The 13668-nt window shown below is 30.5% G+C and overlaps 1 protein-coding gene across 1 annotated transcript; it reads left to right on the top strand.

The window, feature by feature from the left end:
- The first annotated feature begins 3873 nt into the window (after positions 1 to 3873).
- On the top strand, positions 3874 to 12391 carry LOC133190475 (erlin-2-B-like). Its single transcript, XM_061326131.1, has 12 exons — positions 3874 to 3946; positions 4558 to 4657; positions 6052 to 6074; positions 6256 to 6336; positions 6704 to 6750; positions 8061 to 8248; positions 9176 to 9308; positions 9742 to 9833; positions 10043 to 10132; positions 10343 to 10422; positions 10770 to 10943; positions 12269 to 12391. The coding sequence occupies exons 2-12, from the start codon at positions 4570 to 4572 to the stop codon at positions 12275 to 12277; spliced, it is 1005 nt and encodes a 334-aa protein (XP_061182115.1). The 5' UTR covers positions 3874 to 3946; positions 4558 to 4569; the 3' UTR covers positions 12278 to 12391.
- The last annotated feature ends 1277 nt before the right edge of the window (positions 12392 to 13668 follow it).

Genomic DNA, 13668 nt, shown 5'->3' on the forward strand with positions numbered 1-13668 from the left:
TTGCTATTTTACAAAATATACAGTAACCGTATTTTTCGTTAAAACAAATGATTAACAACAATTTTTTTGTCCATTTCCCCCCTGTGTTTTAATGGACTTGTGATTTTCTGTTCAAGCCTCCTCTTTTTTGTGAATTGGTCGCAGTGTTTTTATTCAGTTGTTTATTTTTTCTATAATAGTTATAAATATTATATTATCTCTGTTGGATTCCAAAAAAAGTAGGACCGGACTTTCACAATGAATCTCAATAGTCCACCCTCAATATAACACCGCGGCCGGTGGGGAAAAATTTCATTTGGTTTCACTAACTTTCAAGGACTTCGATGATTTAAATCTGATGATAACACATAAATACTGGAAGAAAGTGTATAAAATAGCTTAATTTTTTTTAATGTATAGTCACAATTAAATTATTTAGCATACCTTACCTAGTTAGGATATATAATATTTCCTTTTCTCAAGTTAAAATTATTTGACCAAGAAGTAGTGAAAACGCAGCATTTTATATAATTATCAATACAAAAGAAGAATTGAAACGGGACAGAAAGAATCTTTCTTCGTGTTTTTATCAAAAAGATGCTTTGTACATTAATAACTAGCTGTTGTAATGCCAATAATGAAAGCTACACTGTTTTCATTACTGAAAACTTCTGTTTGTAAACAAATTTGTGCAGAAAAAAATATGTACAGTTATTGTTACTATCATATTTCTTAATAATGAGAATAATTAGGGTTTTGTTAATTATTTTTTCCTGTCTAGATGACATACATGAGATACACGTTCATCCAGTGTTGTAATTTTGTTTTGTTTTCAATTGCATGTAAGGTTGTATTTGATTTTTTTTTTTAGACATGCGGATGAAATAGTTTTAAAATGTACTTTTCTCCTCTGAATTTTACAGGGAACTATTATATGATTTCGTTTCTTAATATAAATTTTCATTGCTACACACGATATGTTAAAAGAACATTTAAAGAAACGTAACTCTCGCATGATTGTTCATTTACAAATACTGCAAAAATATAGATGTATACTTCTAATTTCTTTATTAAATATATTTTATTATTAAATATAAATTACTTCAAAATTTGTGCGAGCCTTAATATGCTAAGATATTGTAATCTCAATATTAATAATGTTTCTACTTAATAAAATGAAAGACATTGTTTCGTTGCTTTTTTCCATTCTAGTGACATTTTTATTCTTGCGAAATTCTATTCATCGAATGCCAACGTAAATCAAGAAATATGAATCACTTAGTCTGAAAAAATCAAGTGATCGATGTTACATTTCCACCCAATATATGAAATTCCGTAACAATTCACCCGAGTTAAAAAATTATTAATTTTCTAAACAATGAATGTAATTGCAAAATATATTGGAAATAAAACGTTTTCGGGGTCATTAGTCCAATAGCGGTACCTGACCGTAACACGTTAGAAGTCATGCTTTATAATGGGTTTAACAAGTGCTTAGGATATTTATTACTTTTTGATTTTAATGGAGATTTATTTTTTAAGGTTACTGCTGGGAACTGGGTGGTGAATTCATGGCAGGGGAGTTTCTTCATCACGTTGATTTGGTCTTTCGTACTCTAGTTGTAAAAAGGGGAAGTTTAAGAATTAAATAATCGATACAGTACATGTATAATACGTATATTTTTGATTATTTGAGATAAAACTTTTGTAAGTAGTAAAAATTTTGTATTATCGGTAAAGTTTGCCTTTTGACTATAGATATTGAATGATTGACTTTTTGGTCGTCTCAGGTCACTATATGTGTGTAGTACTTGCTGTTTGAAATAAGATACATAATCCAATTAAGAGGAACTGTTCTAAATATTTTGTCAGTCAAACGAAATTGACTACACGTAAAATTTGTTGGCTCACCAACTTGATTATAAGATTTTTTTCTTTTTTCTTTCTTTCTTTTTTAATTCTTTCAAGAATAAAAAATAAATAAATATAAGGAGAATTTAAAAAAAAAATCCCGATCAATGTCGATTTTTACGACATTGCTTTTATTCTACATTATTGATTGATTGATTTATTTATTAGTTAATTAATTAATTAATTCAACCATACTTGCAACATGACATAGGACAATTTAGTAAGAATAAATATTTAACTTTGACAACCTGTACAAAATCTTTCCTTCTCCGTGAATTTGAGATTGATAATTTATTTTACGATGGGAGGGTTATAAGAATGACAACTTCTCTGAAAAAAAACTTTGACAAACAAAAAAAGGCAATTCTCCAAACTCCAAAATCCTATTTCGTGGGGGTGGGGTGGGATAGGTTCCTTCTTATTTCACAACCACATTTTTAGCTCTACTGGTCAGAGACCAGCGATATAGTAAGGTGTCCGTCGTCCGTCCGTCCGTCTGTCTGTCAGTCTATAAACATTTTTTTTTTTCAAAATGCTACCCCTCCTACAGTTTTGGTCTGATTTCAATATAATTTGGCACACAAGTATATTACACTAAGATACATAATTCTTTTTATCGGTTTTTGATTTCGATAAACGGTGTTGCCAAAGAAATTTCTGTGAAATACTTTTAATTCGCTACTCCTCCTGCAGTTTTGGTCTGATTTCAATCTAACTTGGCACACAAGTAGAGTACACTAAGATACAAAAATCTGTTTGTCGGTTTTTGATTTGCATGAACGGTGTTGCTATAGTTACTAAAAATAGAAATTTCTTTGAAATACTTTTGAAAACGCTACCCCTCCTACAGTTTTGATCTGATTTCAATATAACTTGGCAAACAAGTAGACTACGCTAAGATACATAATTCCGTTTATTTTTTTTTTTTATGGCACACAAAGAGATCATCACAGATACATAGTTGTCTTTATCGTTTTTTGATTCTGATGAACGATGTTGCCATGGTTACTAAAAATAGAAATTTCTGTAAATTTCTTTCATAATTTAAATGGCTACTCCCACAGTTTTAGTATGATTGCAATAAATCTTGCACAAAAAAGAGACTAAACCATGGATCATAAATTCTTAATATTCTATTTATTGCTGTTGCAAAGCTTCAAGTCCAAGTGCTACTTTTCTGTTTGTTAATTATAAGTATAAACCAGCAGAGTTACAGTCCCGTGAGATACTTCTGGTATTAATACGTACATTACAACATTATCATGATTTACTATACCGCAACATAAATTGGGCGGGGGTCAACCAGCTTTTCAAAGAACATTTTCAACAGTTAAAAGTTATGATATTGAAAAGGTGTGTGTGGGGGGGGGGGGGGGAGCTACGTGCCTGTTATTAATGCATACATATGTAGTAGATGTATTAATTATTTATAACCAATTTAATAATATATCAATTTGACCATATATATTAAACAGAAAAAATATTTTGTGACATTTTCACGTAATTCAAAAGCACATTGAAGTACTTAGATTACACAATTCCTTAAAATTCTTCACAATGAGCAGCTGAATTAACTTGAAAACTGAAGGTTTTTCCTCTCATTTTGACATCTAATATTACTAAAATGATGGGTTAGGCGGGTTAACAACTGGAGGAACAAACATAAATTAAAATTAATTTTTCGATTTTGCTGAGAATAGAAAAGTAAAAAGGCAAGAGTGTTATATAATAAGAAGGTCGCTTACCGATTTTTAAAATGCTCATTGGTGTTATGACGGTATTTTTTCAATATAACCAAGCAAGAAACTAAACAATTTGTATTCCTTTGACACACCCCATTTCAACTACACTCTAAATAAACAGGATATGATATTCTCACGCATTTTTAATACTGGAAGGATAAAAAAAATTAGTCCGTCTTCATCACTATATATATGAGAGCGAAATAAAGTCGGGCTCGTTATGCATGTTATCAACACCCTTCTAAAATTGAAAGTTGAGGAAGCGTGATTTCGCTATTTCACCATTTCGGATTTCAAATCGCCTGTTATTTTTAGTAAGTAATAAAATAATGAGGGTAAATATTTGATCAATTTTGTGAAACACACTTTGGCTGCATATATAATAACCTAGTAATCTAAACATGCATCTTAGTAGATTTTGAGATAGGTAATTACATCGTTCCTTAGAAACGTGAAGTCCTTCAGTTTTATAGATCCTTGATTGTACGTCATCATTAAAGTAAATAGCCGACTTACATCAGATAACTTGTTCTATGACTGAATCACACGTGGCTGTCTTTCAGTGGCTCTTGTTACGCTTATAGTATGTTTATTCCAAAGAAGCAGAGACTGGAAGAGTACAACTGCATTTCTTCGGGGGTATTGATTAGACACATAAGTAACATGCCTTTGGTTAAAGTTGTAATGTGTTGAACAAATCTAATATTTTTTAAGCTGTTTAAAAGGGGGAACAGTGGTTATTCTTTAGTACTTAAATCAAGCAATCTTGAAAATTGAACGTTGCATCAGTCATCAGGTTAACCATCACATCATATGAACATCTGTTCCATGAAGTTATTTGCTTTATGCATGCATCATCATTTTGAAATTTAAAGTTAAAAACATATTCATGAATCAAAAATTTTGTATTCAATGTGCATTGCAGAAAAAGTGAAACATGTCTCAGCCAGGCTTAATTGGAATGGGTGTGGCCATTGGGATGGCAGCACTCTTTGTCAACTTCTCAATCCACAAAATTGAGGAGGGTAAGTACAATTTTTATTTGTTTTACAACCTTGTTTTTTTACCCCCTTTTTGACATTTTATTGTTCCCTGCTTTCTCAAAAGTGAGAGGACATTAAATCTCATTCATCTGTTAGTCCATCTGTCTGTTAGTCTGTCATAAAAACTTTAACATCTTTGGTCATAACTTTTGAATGAGGAAAGATAGGGCTTTCATATTTCACATGTACAATACCTAAGATAAGACCTTTGCAAGTATACTATGATTTTTGACCCTGTGACCTAGAAGTTTGAACTACTTTTCCACAATTTTAACATTACTTTTACCTTGGTCATAACTTCTGAATGAGAAGAGGTAGGATGTCATATTTCACATGTGCATTACCTGTGACAAGTCCTTTTCAAATATATTTTGATTTTTGACATCCTGGTCTTGACCTTGAAGTTTGACCTACTTTTCAAAAATTTATACATTGTTTATAACTCATGATTGAGAGAAGATAAAGCATTCATATTTAACATGTGCATTACCTGTGACAAATCATTTCTGATCATGCTATAATATTTGACTCTGTGAATTTGACCTTGAAGTCTGGGGTAATTTTTGAAAATTTTAATATTGGTGATAACTTTTGAATGAGACAAGACAAGGGATATGTTACTTGTGAAAAGAAATTTCTGAATGTGATATGATAATTGACTCCAGGACCTTGAACTTTAAGATTGACCTAATTTAAAAAAAAAAAAAATCATTGCTGCTAACTTCTGAAGGAGAGAAGATAGGGCATTCATATTTGACATGTGCATTACCTGTGACAAGATGTTTCCAAATGTGTATGTAGTGATTTTTAACCCCATGACCTTAACCTTGAAGTTTGACCTAATTTTCAAAAAAAAAAAATTACATGCAGATAACTTTTGAATGAGAGAAGATAGGACATTTATATTTGACAAGTGCATTGCCTGTGTCAAGACCACCTTTCAGAATGTTTCTGGTTTTTGATCTCTTGACCTTATAGTTTAACAGTCTTTTTCATTTTATTTTTATTTTTTTTAATTTTTTTTTTTTTTTACATTGGTAATACTTTTGAATAAGTAATACTTTTGAATAAGAAGAAGATATGGCTTTCATATTTTACATTACATTACCAATGACAACACATTTTAGAAAGGTATATCATTTTGAACTTCGGTCATGACCTTCACCTTGAAGTTTGAAGGACACACAAACAAGACGTTTATTACAATATGCATGAATAACTGCATCCCAACCACTATGACACCAAAAGCGGGAGATCACAATTCTTTGAATTAATTTGCTTGTCTTATCATGTTTATGTAAGTGTATTATTTATATGTTGAATTTGATTTATACCTTTATAACAAGTAAATTAAAATATACTACAATCATTTGCAGGTCATGTTGGTGTTTATTACAGAGTAAGTGATTTTTTTTCTTGTATAACATTATTCAAATTGTTTGGTAAACTTAAAGGCAATTTAAAAAGTATACAAGATTCATACAGAAATAAAATTGATAACCTCTAAAGTTACAAGTTGCATTTATTTTCAGTTGTTTGCGCATATATATAAGAAAATAAAAGTAATTTTCACTTTTTAGGGTGGAGCTTTACTTTCTTCAACAAGTAATCCAGGATACCACTTTATGATTCCATTTATAACAAGCTTCAGATCAGTACAGGTGAGCTGAAAATTTCTTGTCAAATACAGATTTTTTGGGGAGAGGGGGGTCATTAAATAATTTGAATTTACGAACTTTCTTTTTTTTTAAGGAGGTGGGTTGAAGGATGTTTAAATGCATATGTACATACCAATACATTTCAATTTAATATCTGTAATGGCAGGGAAAATTTGATATTATATAAAAGTATACTGCCTAAACTATACTAGTTAAAAGAATTTTGCTCAGTCATACAATTCTTTGTCATATAATTATGTGTATGTTAAGTATTAATAAAAAATAATATTGATAATGAAGTGTGTTACATTGAGTTCGTTTGAATATTTTGATTGTAATTGCAAATTAACTTCACTCATTGTTGTTGCAGACAACTTTACAGACAGATGAAGTAAAGAATGTACCTTGTGGAACCAGGTAATAATTTGTTGTGTTCTACATCTACATACATCTATATTTTACAACGTTCCAACAAACTTGATTATACGCTGGCGCTGCACAAACAGATCACTGCTGGTCCGTTCACATTTGCATAACAGAGCATGCATGGGAACAAATTTTATTTGAACCTGGTAGAATATTTGCACTGTACTTGATAAACTTTGAGAGAAGGTGAGACAAACAAGGCTCTTTCATCCTTCAGCCTGAACAGGCAGTTGAACTTCAGTATCTTGAACACTGATATCTCGAATTCCATGGATATGTCATACTGATTTGGAAGTCCCAAATGCTTCTTCCTTAAGTATTATACCCTGGGTATCTCGAAACCTGGGATAGCTCAAAGTATTTTCTCAATCCCATTTAGTTCAAGATAACAAGGTTTTACTGTATATCAAATCTTGACATATTTTTTAAGGCAAAGAGCATGTGCTTTTTGTGTACAACCAGAGTGTTGATATTGTTACTGTATGATATAAACATGTAGAACATCAGATGAGATGCACAATGTCATATTGGTTAATTAACTTGATATACATGTAACTTCTATTTTATTAAATAAAAATGTTTCAGAGTATATTAGAAAATGTAGAAAGAGTCAATCTTCATGAAGCAATTAACATTCTTCATTGTTAATCCATTCATTAATTTTCAACATGTTCAAATTTAATTATCTTTTAACAAAAGTGAAATGGTCTGATACTTTGATACATTGACACAGAAAAGTATTTTATTCCTTCTTTACCAAATGAAGTTACAAAGATCTTGAGAATTGAAAAATATAAAACCTCAAGTCACATGGGAAAATGAGAAATGTAGAAATGTTTTGTTGATACGCTGTAGATGCAGACATTTTCCTGATGATAAAATTTTGTAAATTTGTGATCTAAAATGATTTTCATTGTTTAGAAAAATAACCATATAGAAATGTACTTCTGGAAAAAAAGGGATTTAATTTATCTTGATAATTATTTGGTTATCCTGAGGAATGTTTCTTTAATTTGATATATTTACATTAATTTTTTTTTTTTTTTTTTTTTTTTTTTTTTTTTTTTTTTACAAAATAATGCAATTATATGAATTTGATTTCAGTGCCATTTTCACGTGTAGAATATAAACTCATGCTTCAAGAAATATGCCTATGGTGTCAAGTCTGTGTGATTTACACACCAATAACACTCACAAAACTAAAAAAAAACTTTCCTTAATTAAAATGAACTTGACAGATAAAAGTATTGCAAGGTGACTAGTTCTGCATTTCTACATTTAACTGTTTTTTTTCATTTCAGTGGTGGAGTAATGATTTACTTTGATCGAGTGGAAGTGGTGAACAAACTAGATTCCTATGCTGTGTATGACATGGTCCGTAATTATACTGCAGACTATGATAAGACTCTGATCTACAACAAGATCCACCATGAACTGAACCAGTTCTGTAGTGTTCACAATCTACAGGAAGTCTACATAGACCTTTTTGGTAAATTAATATTTCATGTATAAATTCTAAAAAAAAAAACCTACACTCATCTTTGTGATCGTCAACTCTGTAAAAAGTTCCAATGAAATATGTCACCTATTCATCAAAAAAGACGTTGGAATACTCTGAACAGGGACCTGTATACTAACATAATATACTTAGTATATAGGTCCCTGCTCTGAAAAGACTTTGCCATTCTAACAGTGTAATTACTAGTAAGTTTTTCTCTCTTTCCAAAATAAATTGTCACAATGACCAAATGATGATATATTGTATTTACATTTACTCAGTGGATTGCTATGTCATATACATGTGTGTTTATGTGATATTGTATACACCACATCAGTCCCAGTGAAATAAGTGTTCAAAATTTCCATTCTTGCCATAAAACTCATTAACAAAAAATCAGTTGTTAGGCCATATTATTTACACACTGAATTGTCGACGGATTTTTCCGTTATTTCCCGATCATGACAAGGAGCACACGGCGGGTGTGACCGGTCGGCAGGGGATGCTCACTCCTCCATGGCACCTGATCCCACCTCTGATGTTTGGAGGTCCGTGTTTGCTCTGCTCCTATTTTGTATTGATTATGGACTTTTGAGCTTGAATACTGTTCGTTATCTCCATATATTTCATTGCATGAAAGGAGATTTTCTAATACAAAATAAGTGTAAGCTGGAATATGTTGTATTTTAATAGAGAACCAGATAAGCTAATTTATGTACTGTGTACACAGTAAAGTTAAGGTGGGGATGGGGATAGGTAGAGGAAATAATTCTTAAGCATATTTGAAACCCTCTGAATCTCAAAATTTATGAATAATATTTTCATTCAAATGTGTATCGTGACCTATTGATCTCGGTCTTACAAACTTTACAGTTGAATGATACCTGTTTTGAATTCAATGATCTTTGGTTGTTACAGATCAAATAGATGAAAATCTCAGAACAGCTTTACAGAAGGACCTGACCACCATGGCCCCTGGTCTACACGTACAAGCTGTCAGAGTCACAAAGCCAAAGATCCCAGAAGTCATCAGAAAGAATTACGAGGCCATGTAAGCTACTTAGAATTGTTTTAAGTAAGGTTTTAAGTATCAGTAGTACAGAAAGGTCTTATCAGTGCTTGACTCCGTGATAGGGGACTATTATTCAACAATTACTAATAAGGTGCTTAATGTTTTTTTTAGTTGTGTACATGATCACCTTTCTTCATTTTGCTGCCTTGACAGAGTAACTAGTGTTCATGATTATTTTTGCTCCATAGAATCCTCTGTTCATCCAATATTACATAGGTTGTTCTAGATGACTGCAACAAAATCTACCAATCACATATTAGTTTTTGTCATAAGTGTATCAAGTCTTAATAGGTTAACTTTTATTACTTGAATAGACTTGTAATATTTTTTTTGGTGTGTTTATTTAGTATAGGCATTATTTACACTCTATTTTTATCAATTTTCTGTTTTTTAATTAATGCTTGTAAAACAGGGAAGCAGAGAAGACAAAACTGTTAATATCTATACAGAAGCAAAAAGTTATAGAGAAGGAGGCAGAAACTGAGAGAAAAAAGGCTGTGATAGGTCAGTGTAAAACTTTAATTTTCATGATCATTAGAGGTTCGTATCAACTCAGTTACTGGAAATAATTTCCATATTACGTAAGATTTTATTTCAAAAAAGAGAAATACACACCGGCAAAATTTTCAAGTAAGAACAATGCTGAAGTAAACAGTTAATAAGAGGCATGAAATTGGTCTTAATATATAAAAGTTATCATGAATTATTCACAGAGGCAGAGAAGAAAGCACAAGTGTCCAAAATAGAATGGGAACAAAAAATCACTGAAAAGGAATCACAGAAGAGGATTTCTCAGATTGAAGGTAATGCGTGAATTAGTTTTACATTGTAGATAGCAAATTGTAAATTTATATTTTCATATCTTCTTCAGGAAATATTATTTCTATTGTTTAAAACGAAATACTTTAATTTGGACTTTGTTCAATTTGGACCATGGCATAAGGTCCCAAAACTATATTATTGTGACCATACCTAAAATATCTTGAGACCTCATGCAATATTTGTATGTTTAGATGATACCCATGTTGCAAAAGAGAAGGCAAAAGCAGATGCAGAATTTTATAAAGTTCAGAAGGAGATAGAAGCTAATGCAGTATGTATTGAAACTATTTATTTCATGTATACTTTGATAATCTACATGTATAAGCAGAATTTTTAGTGAGGATCCAATTTTGGCACTATTAGCAAGGGTTTTGAAATCGCTAAAATTGAACATTGCTAACAATTTATTAAATATTAATGGTTTACAATTTATTAAATATTGGTTTGATATAGATATTTTTCTTGACATCATAAAATCGCTAAAGTTATTTCTCGCTAAAAATATTTTAATAAATTGCTAAATTTGCATCTCACTAAAAATTCCACTTATAGGGTGTATAGACGAAGATTTCCTTCAATTCTCTGATACTTTAAACAGTTCTCATTCTACTTTTACAGAAAAAACTGTCCAAGGAATATTTGGAATACACAAGATATCAATCCATTGCACAAAACACCAAGATATACTTTGGTAACAGCATTCCTGACATGTTCATGGATCCAGTGATGTCTGCTGCTGCAGCCTCAGTCCAGGAGCAGAAGTCTACGACAGATTCAAAGGAGCCAAAGAAGGTGGGTACAAATTGAATCCATTCTCAAACCAAAGAAACTTGTACATATATTCCCTGTACATAATGGCAGAGAGATCAAAGTCTAGTTGAATGTTTATCTCTTAAAAGCAAAGCTTTAGTAAACCATATGCAGTTGAGCCAAGCATTTATGTATGTTCCGTAGTCAAATGTAGACAATGTATATTTATAATTTTTTTTAATTGTATAATGACAAAAGTCAGTGTTCAGATAGATGATGAACATACTATTTCTATAATGTATAAAAGATGTTGAAATATTTGGAATTTGTTTCAGTGAACTTCAGTTAAGGACGTTCGATCCTGAGCTTTTGAGCAGATTTTGGTCTGGAGCTTTATTTCTAAAATTCTACATTATTTTTAAGTTCTAACATTAAATCTGGATTCTACAATGCAAATTATACTACATCCAATGAAAAAAAGCGATTAAATTCCATTCAAATAGGATTAAGCCAGGAACTATATTTTGTGGCGGAAGATTTTTTTTTAGAAGAAAATGATCATTTTTTCCCTTTTGAAATATATACAGTACTGTTAAGTTTAGATTCCTATTTTTCCATGCTGGTTGCACACAGAGCTATTTTGTGCATTGAAATGTTTAATGCTGGTTCTAAAATATTAATTAAATCAGTTTTTGTGAATTCTATCATCATATTGTGACAAATATAGAAAATATATTCTGAAACTCCAGGAAAAAATTGAGCCAATTTTATCACAAAATTAGCAGTTTTTTAGTAATATCTAAAAAATAACATCATAGACCTCCACTTTTGATTTTCTTTTCTGAATATATAATATAACTCTGATCAATCTACTTAAATTCAGCAAAAGTTTAAGACTTTGAAATATTTTTCTTGCTTGTTAAATTTTTAATGCCCGAAAAATGACATTTTGTGAGTGCAGAAAGGTCAAATAATTGATTATGCGAAGCAATTTGAAAATTTTTCTTTGTCACAATTTTAATGTGTCTTTTTTAAAAGAGAATAATAGCATACTTTGTCCCATGATTTATTTGGATAAAAAATATTGGAGGGAAAACGTCGAAGATGTTATTTTTGATTAAGACACAAATTCAGTGCAAAAAGGTCATTTTAAATGTACTGTAGCGCCAAAAGAAGCATATTGACCCCCATTTTTTGTTTTGATTTTTAATTTAGCTATGTGTGTACAAGCTAAAAATATACTTGACAAAAAAAGTTTAAGACTTTAAATATCAGGATCCAACGTCGTTAAAATCAATGAAAATTTAAGTGAAAAATTTGAATGAGAATTATTTGAAATATGTCTTTATTTGATTTTTTTTTTTCAGAAGGCATAATTTGAACAATACCAGTATTATTGGCAGCATCGGGTTGTCTGTGATAAATTTTTCAGGAATAAGTTTTATCAACAAGTCAGAATTTACTTCATTTTGCTTTCTACGTGAAGGCCAGCAGACTTTTCCACTGGATTGTTTTGTTGAATACTTATGTTGAAAGAATCCATCTTTAGAAAATAGCTGAAGAAAAGAAGTTAGGATAGTTTTTGAAGTAGAGAATTTATATAATCATTACCTTGTAGTTGGATAATACTTTACAGTTCACTGAAGGTAACCCTTGCATTTTTTTTTTCTCAACAATGTTATTTCATTGAAAACTTGTATACTGCAGATGCTGTGTATAGTTGATTTATTAAGATTGAAAGTATAAAGATAACAACAGATATTAATGAATGAACTACTGGAGTGTGTTAATTAAATTTTTGGTGGGAAAATTGTCTTTGTTGCTTGAATTCAGCTGTCATATTGGTAGATTTCATCATCTTTGTATATACTGTATACAGGGAATTTTTTGCCCCCATTTTATTTACTCCCCTTTTGCCCTCATGGCAATTTAAAACAGGGCAAATTCAATTTAAAATGCATTATCTCTTTAACACAACAGTGTCTTGGCAAAATTAAAATGAAGCGAAATTGTTTGAAAGTGTGAAAGTTTGAAAATAACCCTGTATACAATAGTTATATTTAATTGTATGTATCCATATCAAGTATCAACATATTACTATCATTAGTAAAATATCTTTTATGATAGATCTATTAATTTGATATAATTCTAATGTTTATAATTGATTATTGATCCTCATTTGTATTCAAATTCTCAGTGTATCATGTTGGATGCAATATATATCGTTGCCATACTTATTCTATTATCTATATTAACATATTTCTCTTTTACAACAGGGGAATAATTTTTCAGTTATTAATCATTTGGACCTATATTTTAAAGAAAAATGAATGAATGAATGTAGCTTTTACAAAAAGCTGGTGTACTTCTCAAGAAAAAGCTTAAAAAGTAAGATAACTAAAATATATACATTTAGTAAAAACAAGAATGGGCCAACTATTCATTCATTTCTTTGTGCTTTTTATGACTGCTTAGTGCTTATGTCAGAAGCAAGTGAATTCTTTGCTTTTCAGTACAATTTTGTTAAGATAATTTTCATGGTTTTTCCTTTTATTTTTCTTTTTCTTCCATTAATTCATGTATGTACGTATTTCTAATAATAGATAGTTTTTAGTGTGTTAATTTGTAGAATTATCATCACAGATAGAAGAGAGGTACATGTAGTTACATGTACCCAGTATGTGAAAATGATTTATGGGTGTGGCATTCAAATGGATTTGTCTGAATTTAGGTGTATTTATTTTAAAATAGCTTTGTAAATGTCATA

Source organism: Saccostrea echinata, unplaced genomic scaffold (genome assembly GCF_033153115.1).
Source record: "Saccostrea echinata isolate AGI-Se365-2 ecotype Australia unplaced genomic scaffold, CSIRO_AGI_Sech_v1 ptg000022l, whole genome shotgun sequence".
In the NCBI taxonomy this organism is placed as follows: domain Eukaryota; kingdom Metazoa; phylum Mollusca; class Bivalvia; order Ostreida; family Ostreidae; genus Saccostrea; species Saccostrea echinata.

Bases quoted from the DNA above. Each gene is read 5' to 3' on its own strand.
- LOC133190475 (XM_061326131.1), top strand. From the start codon at position 4,570: ATGTCTCAGCCAGGCTTAATTGGAATGGGTGTGGCCATTGGGATGGCA. The intron at 4,658-6,051 runs GTAAGTACAATT...AATCATTTGCAG, and splicing joins AATCCACAAAATTGAGGAGG to GTCATGTTGGTGTTTATTAC. The intron at 6,337-6,703 runs GTGAGCTGAAAA...TTGTTGTTGCAG, and splicing joins CAAGCTTCAGATCAGTACAG to ACAACTTTACAGACAGATGA.